At 37.5% G+C, this 8,708-nt stretch overlaps 1 protein-coding gene across 1 annotated transcript; it reads right to left on the bottom strand.

Annotated features, from left to right (window-relative positions):
- Positions 1 to 1,498: 1,498 nt before the first annotated feature.
- Positions 1,499 to 2,152, bottom strand: LOC129667794 (dnaJ homolog subfamily A member 1-like). Its single transcript, XM_055595524.1, has one exon. It carries the CDS (start codon positions 2,150 to 2,152, stop codon positions 1,499 to 1,501), a length of 654 nt encoding a protein of 217 aa, XP_055451499.1.
- Between the last annotated feature and the right edge of the window lie 6,556 nt (positions 2,153 to 8,708).

An 8,708-nucleotide genomic window follows, 5' to 3' on the forward strand; every position in this document is an offset into this window, starting at 1 on the left:
CATAAGTACCTTGGACTGCCCTTATGTCACAGCTGAGCCTACTTCTAGAAGCTTAAGCCTGATTATTGAAGTCTGCACAAAGCTTACTGGTTATCCAAAAACAAACTAATCAAATCAAATCAAACCTCTGACGGGCTGTGAGAAGTTGAATTCATTTTGATCTCTTTAGGTCTCTATAAAAGAACTCAAAGGCCAGAATATCCCTTGGTGCATTCACTGGGCTATCTGAAAGGGTGCGAGATATGGGTAACTGTCTCTTGTCTTTTTCCAGTCATATCTTCTAATTTTGAGACTCTTAAGAGGTGTCTGGGATTCCAAAGATATTGTAACTTTATTCTGACATGAGAATGGTTGTTCAGTTGGTTTTTCTGTGGGGGGCATAAGCCTTGGAACCCTCACCTTTATGGTAACATCATCTTTTAGAGTTTCTTAATTCTGAGGACAAAGAGAAGTCTAATAGATATACAGACAAAATGTTATGAGCAAAGAGGGGCAGAAATGATAGAGGATCCAATTTCTTGTTTACCATTCTGAGATATACTGAGTCTCACACAAACCTCAAGACACTTCACTGTGTAAAGTTAACTTGCTAAAAATGTGATTCTATTATTATATTATAGTGCCTCAAATATCTTTATTGTTTATTGATGCTAATAATAATTAGAATATAAGCAAATGCCTATTATCAATCTCACACACAATAGGGTCAGTATGTTAATGTGAGAGAAGATGTTCACAAACAGACAAACATTGGAAAATGTATCAACCCCAAAACCCATGTGAATAAAATATGCAAGGATGGATATGGTAGTAAATGAGTAAAAAAAATCAGCATTCAGGATGTTGAACTAGAGCATCATTATTCCAAGGCCATAATGAAATCCTCTCTACAAAGTAAATGTAGACAAAGGAGGCAATGGATAGGGGAAAGAAAGGAAGAGGAAGCAGAGATAGAAAAAGAGGAAGAGAAGAGAAGAGGAGCAAACTATGATTAAATCAACAATAAGCAGGGGTTTGGCAATAATAATACTGATATATATTTATATATATATAATATTTTAAATATATATTTAATACAGTTTTTGGAAAGCAAACTGTCTAAGAGTTTGCTTAAAAGGGAGGGCTAAAAGAACAATATGTAAATATAAAAACCCTTTAGTAAAATAAATATTCTTAATACAATGGGAATAATTTTAAAATGTGGTTTTAGTGAATAATAAATAAACATGTTTATATTAAGTATAGAAAGTAGGAAGACAGTAATGCATTGGAAAAGTTGTTGAGCTTTTATATATGTGTTCATTCTTCATTTTACTTTTACAACACTACTATAGTTGAATATTAAAACAAAAACAATAGCCAAGTAGCGAGCACATTATGATTATAGTCCTTCCCACATTCACTACTGCATATAGAACGTCAAAGTGTGACTGGCGCACTAAGAGGTCTGACACCGAACACCACCTCTGGGGTGATGTTCATGGTCCTTGTATGCTTCTCAGTTATAACAAAGCCTTCTTTCCTGATTTGGATCAAAGTCCACTGGTTCTACCTGATCCATTTCATCAGTCTCTTCTACGTCCTTCCTTTCAGGAAGGAGTTTTTCCAGCAAAGAGAGTTTATCAGGCGATAGAAAGCCATTTTCAGGGAAGTTTGCCTTATACTCAATGATTAGACATCCTTTTTCATATAGCTGATGGTAAGTTGGCATGCCTTCATATAGCACACATTTTATGTCTCCACGCTTGACAGTCTGACCTGGATGAGAGGTGATGACTATGGTTTGGTTGTCAAGAGGGGATACTGGCTTTTGGAGGCCACACAATGCTTCAACCAGCTGTATGTCCATACACATGAAAAGGTCTTCTCCTCTTCGTGTGAAAGCAACATGGTCCTTCTGCTCTAACACAATGATAATGTCTCCTGGTTTCAGTCCTGGTTCTTGGTTTCCTTCACCATGGACTGTGAGCTTCTGACCATCTTCCATGCCATTATCAGTATGAACTTCTAAAATCTTCTCTCGAACTATTTTTCTTCCATTGCAGTTTTTACATTTGTCTTTAGGGCTGGTGCGTTCTTCATGACTGGCACCATGTGCACACTGAATTTGCTGAACCATTCCAGGTCCGATCTGATGAATCCTTATTTGCATGCCAGTCCCGCCCCCATCCCGCACCCCTCCTGGCCGTTGGGGTAGCACTCCACTGCTGCTTCTTACCACCTCGGCCTTTACGTTTGTCACAAATCACATTCATTTGCAGAGCCAGTTTTCTTCTTGCACCGTTAAGCAACTCTTCTAAGGTCGCTGACAGCTGATGCACAGCATTTTGACCTCTCCTTTCTCTTTGCATCTTTTCTCCTTCTCCAAAGAGCATACCAAAGATATCCATGGGCAAGCCAAAACCACCATCTGCTCCACCCTCTTTAATCTAGCCTGTTCTCCTTATTTATCATATAAGTCCCTTTGTCTGCAATCAGCAAGAACTTCATAAACCACCCACCCAGTGTTCTGGAAAGTTCCACCCAGCCTGCCCCAACCAGCTTCTTTTGTCATGCATTAGAAATGTTAATGATGCTCACAAAATAAGAAAAATGTAGAAAATATTTTCAAGAAAATCATAGAACAAAAATTCCCCAAACCTTAAGAGATGCCCTTGAACATACAAGAGGCTTACAGAACATCAAGTAGACTAGAAAAGAAATTCCTCCTGCCACATAATAATCAAAAACCCTGCACAGATGTAGCCCATGGCAGTTTAGTGTCCAAGTGGGTTACATAGTAATGGGAAGAGAGACTGCCTCTGACATAATCTGATTGGCCTGCTCTTTGATCACCTCTCCCTGAGTGGGGAGCAGCCTTACCAGGCCACAAAAGATGACAATGCAGCCACTCCTGATGAGATCTGATAGACTAAGATCAGAAGGAAGGAGAGGAGGACTTCCCCTATCAGTGGACTTTCGGAGGGGCATGCCTGAAGAAGGGGATGGGAGGGTGGGATCAGCAGGGGAGGAGGGAGGGGCTTTTGGGGGGATACAAAGTGAATAAAGTGTAATTAATAAACATAAAAAATAATCAAAAAACTAAATCTACCAAATAAAAAAATATTAAAAGGGACAAGAGAAAAAGGCCAAGCAACATATAAAGGCAGACCTATCAGAATCACACCAGACTTCTTAAGAGAGACTATGAAAGCCAGAAGGCATGTGCGGATATCATGTAAACACTAAGAGACCATAGATGTCAATTCAGACTAATATACCCAGCAAAACTTTCAATCAAAATAGATGGAGAAAACAAAATATTCCACAACGTAAATAAATTTAAACAATGTTTTACAGAACTTGAAAGAACAATTCTCAACTTCGTATGGAAAAACAAAAAAAATCCAGAACAGCTAAAACAATCCTGTACAATAAAAGAACTTCCGTCCGTGATCTCAAGTTGTACTATAGAGCAACAGTAATAAAAATTGCATAGTATTGTCAGAGAAACAGGCTGGAATCAAATCGAAGACCCAGAAATAAGCCCACACACCTACGAAAGCATGATTTTTGATGAAGAAGCCAAAACCATAGACTGGAAAAAAGTGTATGGTTCAACAAATAGTTCTGGTCCTACTGGATGTCTACATGTAGAAAAATGCAAATGGATGCATTTTCATCACCCTACACAAAAGTAAAGTCTAAGTGGATCAAGGACCTCAACATAAAAGCAAACACACTACATCTGTTAGAAGAAACAGTGGGGAAGAGCCTTAAATACATCGGCAAAGTAGACAACATCCTAAACAGAACACAAAGGGCTCAGGCTCTAAGATCATCAACAAATGGGAACTCATGAAATGGAAAAGCTTCTGTAAAGAAAAGGACATTGTTAGCAGAACAAAACAACAGCCTACACATTGGGGAAAAAAAATCTTCACCAGCCTACATCTGATGGGCTAATATTCAGAATATATAATGAACTCAAGAAATTAAACACTAATAAACCAAATAATCCAATTAAAAAACGGGGTACAGAGCTAAACAGAGAATTCTCAACAAAGGAAAAACGAATGGTAGAAAAATACTTAAAGAAATTTTCAGTGTCCTTAGTCATCAGGGAAATGCAAATCAAAAGGACTCTGAGATTCCATCACACATGCATCAGAATGGCTTGAATTAAAAACTCAAGTGACCTTTGCTTTACAGTAGCTTTTCAGTTTCATGAAGTCCCATTTATTGATTGTTGATCTTAGAGTCTGTGCTGTTGGTGTTCTGTTCAGGAAATTGTCTCCTGTGCCAATGAGTTCAAGGCTCTTTCCCATTTTTTCTTCTAACAGATTTAGTGTGTCTGGTTTTATGTTGAGGTCTTTGATTCATTTGGACTTTAGTTTTGTGCAAAGTGATAAATATGCATCTACTTGAATTTTTCTACATGTAGACATCCAGTTAGTTCAGCACCATTTTTTTCTTTTTTCTTTTCTTTTTTTTTTTTGAAGATGCTGTCTTTTTTCCAGTGTATGGTTTGGGCTCTTTATCAAAAATCAGGTATTTGTAGGTGTAAGGGCTTATTTCTGGGTCTTCGATTTGATTCCAGCCTGTTTCTCTGACAGTACCATGCAGGTTTTTGTTTTGTTTTGTTTTTATTTTTGCTGTTGCTCTATAGTACAGCTTGAGATCAGTTATGGATCTATTATTGTATAGGATTGTTTTACCAATTCTGTTTTTTTTCCTTTTGTTTTTCTATAGGAAATTGAGAATTATTATTTCAAGTTCTACAAAATATTGTGTTGGAATTTTGATGGGAATTGCATTGAATCTGTAGATTGCTTTTGGTAGGATGGCCATTTTCATTATGCTAATACTACCACCCCATGAGCATGGTAGATAGTTCTAGCTTCTGATATCTTCATCAATTTCTTTCTTTAGATACTTGAAGTTTTTTTCAAACAGGTTTTTCACTTGCTTGGTTAGAGTCACACCAAGGTATTTTATGCTATTTGTGGCTATTGCGGTACATTTACACAATGGAATTCTACTCAGCTATTAAAAAAAGGAAATCATGAAATCTGCAGGCAAATGGTGGGAACTAGAAAAGATCATCCTGAGTGAAGTAACCCAGAAGCAGAAGGAGACTCATGGTATATACTCACTTATAAGTGGATATTAGCCATATTATAAAGGATAAACATACTAAAAGCTACAGACCTAAAGAAGCAAAACAACAAGAAGGACCCTAGGGAAGATGCTTAATTCTCATTTAAAAGGGAAAACAGGGTAGACACCAGAAGCGGTAGAAGAAAGGGAACAGGATGGGAGCCTACCATAGGTGTCCTCTAAAACACTCCAACCAGCAAGGAATAGAAGCAGATGCAGAGACTCACAGCCAAACTTTGGACAAAGCACAGGGAGTCTTATGGAAGAAGGGAGATATAGAAGGACCCGAAGCAGACAGGAGCCACAAAAAGAGAACAAAGCCAAAAAAAGCTTGGCCCAGGGAGGCCTTCAGAGACTGATAGATACATCAACCAAAGACCATGCATAGACAGGACCTAGACCCCCTGTTCAGATGTAGCCCATAGACAGCTCAGTGTCCATGTGTGTTCCCTAGTAAGGGGAGAAGAGACAGTCTCTGACATGAACTCTGTTGCCCTCTCTTTGATCACTTCTCCCTGGTGGGATGACCTAGCCAGCCCAGAGGAAGAGTATCCAGGCAGTTTTGATGAGTCCTGATAGGCTATGATCAAACAGTAGGGGAGGAGGACTTCCCCATCAGTGGACTAGGGGAAAGGGATAAGGGTGAGAAGAGGGAAGGAGGGTGGGAACAGGAGGAGATGAGGGAGGGGATTACAACAGGGATACAAAGTGAATAAATTGTAGAAATTACAAAAAAATGAATACAATTTGTTCAAACCATAAAATAATAAAAATGTAAACCACCAATCAGCATAAAATATATAACCATTATAAATAATAACACTAAAGTATGCAGTTATGACAGTCTGGAGAAGTGGGATAAACATCCCTTGTAATAACAAATAAGGAGTGTTGACAAGAAAAATATGGTGAAATTTCTGATAACACTGGAAAACAGAGTATGTTCCATTCACAAATAAAAGAAATACTGAAGAGTTTTATCAGGAAGCACACAAAGGTTTCCAGACAAAAAGAACAAAACAAAACAAAATAACTAAAAATCAACCAAATAAACAAAATTTATGTTTTGTAGTTTTCAGAAAAGTTTGCCAATTTAAGTCAAAGTCTGAATCTTAGTAAGTTAGATATTATCAATCATATAAAAGAAAGGGTCACCAGATACAACACAACTTTAAAATCACTTAAAATCAAGCATTAGGCTTTGATTATTCTGTTTGATCAGATTTAGTAACTTTTGAAATAAAATTGTGCATCTAGAAGAGGTGTGAAACATTGACAACACAGTATTTCCAGGAAAAGTTAAGTATCTATAGATACCAACCGTCTCTGTACTGGTTTCTCTTGTTCTGACCTTTTTTCAGAGGGTAAAGAAGGAAGTTTTAGATGAAGGGATTTGGACTTTCCAAAATAACTCTCAGTGCCAACTTCCCACACAGCTTAACTTTGACTTAACACATCCGTCTGATTTCGAGATTGAATGTAGTTTATTTAGGAAAGTCTGAATGAAGGAGTGTTGAGGGCATCTGTTTCTCAAATCATTTCCAAGAAACTAAAAGTTGGGCTACCTTGTAAAAGCGTATATCTGTGTACACATTTCCAGCCTTCTAACTTATGATCTTTGAAGATAAGGCCCAGAAATCTATGTCTCTGGCAACATATGTATATATGTATATATATATATATATATATATATATATATATATATATATATATATAGTCTATCTAGCATTGAGCTGAAAACCAGTGTCTGAGAACCACTCTTTTGAGAGGTCTCCACCTAATGAAACTCTAAGTCTAATAGAAAATTTTGTAGGACCCATCAATTTTATATAGCTGTGACAAATAGTTGTGGAGAACAGGATAAAGTGTAAAATGAGGGATAGAGCTCAGAATACCCACTTGGTAGAAAAAGCACCTGCTAAGACTTGAGGAGCCAGTGTATGGGTTGCGTAAGGATAAAGCAATGAGGAGAGGCTGAGGAGAACTCTAAGAGGTAGGTTTTCCAGACAATAGGCGATTAGGAAAGCTGTGCTATTTAAATGCATGCATCCAATATTACAATATGTACATCCATACTTATCTACACACACAGAGTGACAGACAGACGGACAGAGACAATGAAGAACTAATAAGGAGACCCTAAGATTCTATGTCTACTCATTCAGTTAACCCGTACTAAGAACCTATGAATCTTGCTTTATCTAGTTTACCCATAATGAAGTAAGACATTAGAAACTCCTGAACTGGAATCCTTTGTGTAAATGCTTCTTTCTCCTATCTGTTTTAACTATTACTTTCTTGATTACAGCCAGCCTGAAGATGTTCGTGATGATTATGGGAAGAAAGCTGTTCATCTCAACAAATAATGACAGGCTATAAACAACAATGATGTCAGTGATGGTGTTGAGGAAGGCTCCACACATGGGTGATATTTGTGAATAGCAAACAACCAGACCTAGAGTCATGTTCCAGGACTCAGAGAGGTGGGGAAGGAAGGGGGTCTTGGGAAGGGGAATATAATGCAGTCTGAATCCAGTGAGTCTAGCAGACACAGTTTAATACCATGAAATTATATTGAAGAAAGTCTAATGAGGGACATTATCAGGTTTGTGTTTATGAGTTATTTAAAAGATTTATGTATCTATTTAAAAAATAAAATGAGTCGTGTCTTACATTGCTTCTAATGGAGCAGTGGCATCAGAGACTTGAGTTTTCAGTGCTGCAGAGGAGGCTGAGGCTGTTGCTATGGTTTCCATGATGTGAGGTTGAAAACCCATGGAGCCGCACTGGTACCCAGTTATGCAATTCGACTGCAGCACATCAGGGCTTGTTATTATTTTTGCTGTTCTTTTATTTTACTTTTAAGTGTCATAAAGCCCTCAAACCGTACATCAAGATGATGATAAATCATTTCTATTATTCCTTTGTCTTACAGTTTTCCACATACTTTTAGATACAGTTACAGAATTTTATATTTAGTAAAAGCATGCTTTTTAACCTGTTCTACAATTTCTTTGATTTATTTCTCATTGTTTTAAACCCACTTCAGGGAGTACACATTTTAATAGCAAGAACAAGGGCAGCCATGCTTTATGCTTTTGAATCAGACCAAACTGAAACCCTGAGACGAGCCTGGCACATTGTACTCATCCAGAATAAAACGGTGTATGGTAAATAGGAGCCTCAAAGAAGTATTAGACTTATCAGAAGTTTATTACAGTTTGATATCATTTACAATTAATTTAAGAGAAAAGTCTGTTGTTCACTTACTTCCTGAAAAAAAAATTATTGAGAAAGGGTTTCTCTATGTAACCTTGGCTGTCAGGGACTCGCTTTGTAGATCCTGCTAGCCTCGAACTCAGAGATACACCTGCCTCTGCCTCCCTAAATGCTGGGATTATAGGCATGTGCCACCACACCTGTCTCTACTTCCTGAATGTTTAAATGCAGGTAATCTCTGTGTTGTCTACCCCTGCCTCATTCAGTTTTATGTGAACTTGACCCTTGAAGAAATAAAATCACTTTACACAAGAATAAATTTCTATATTTCTTATCTGTGCCAAATATGT

Source organism: Psammomys obesus, unplaced genomic scaffold (assembly GCF_907164565.1).
Source record: "Psammomys obesus unplaced genomic scaffold, mPsaObe1.curated_primary_1811, whole genome shotgun sequence".
Lineage (NCBI taxonomy): Eukaryota > Metazoa > Chordata > Mammalia > Rodentia > Muridae > Psammomys > Psammomys obesus.

Coding starts and splice junctions, on each gene's coding strand:
- LOC129667794 (XM_055595524.1), bottom strand. CDS start 2,152: ATGCAAATAAGGATTCATCAGATCGGACCTGGAATGGTTCAGCAAATT.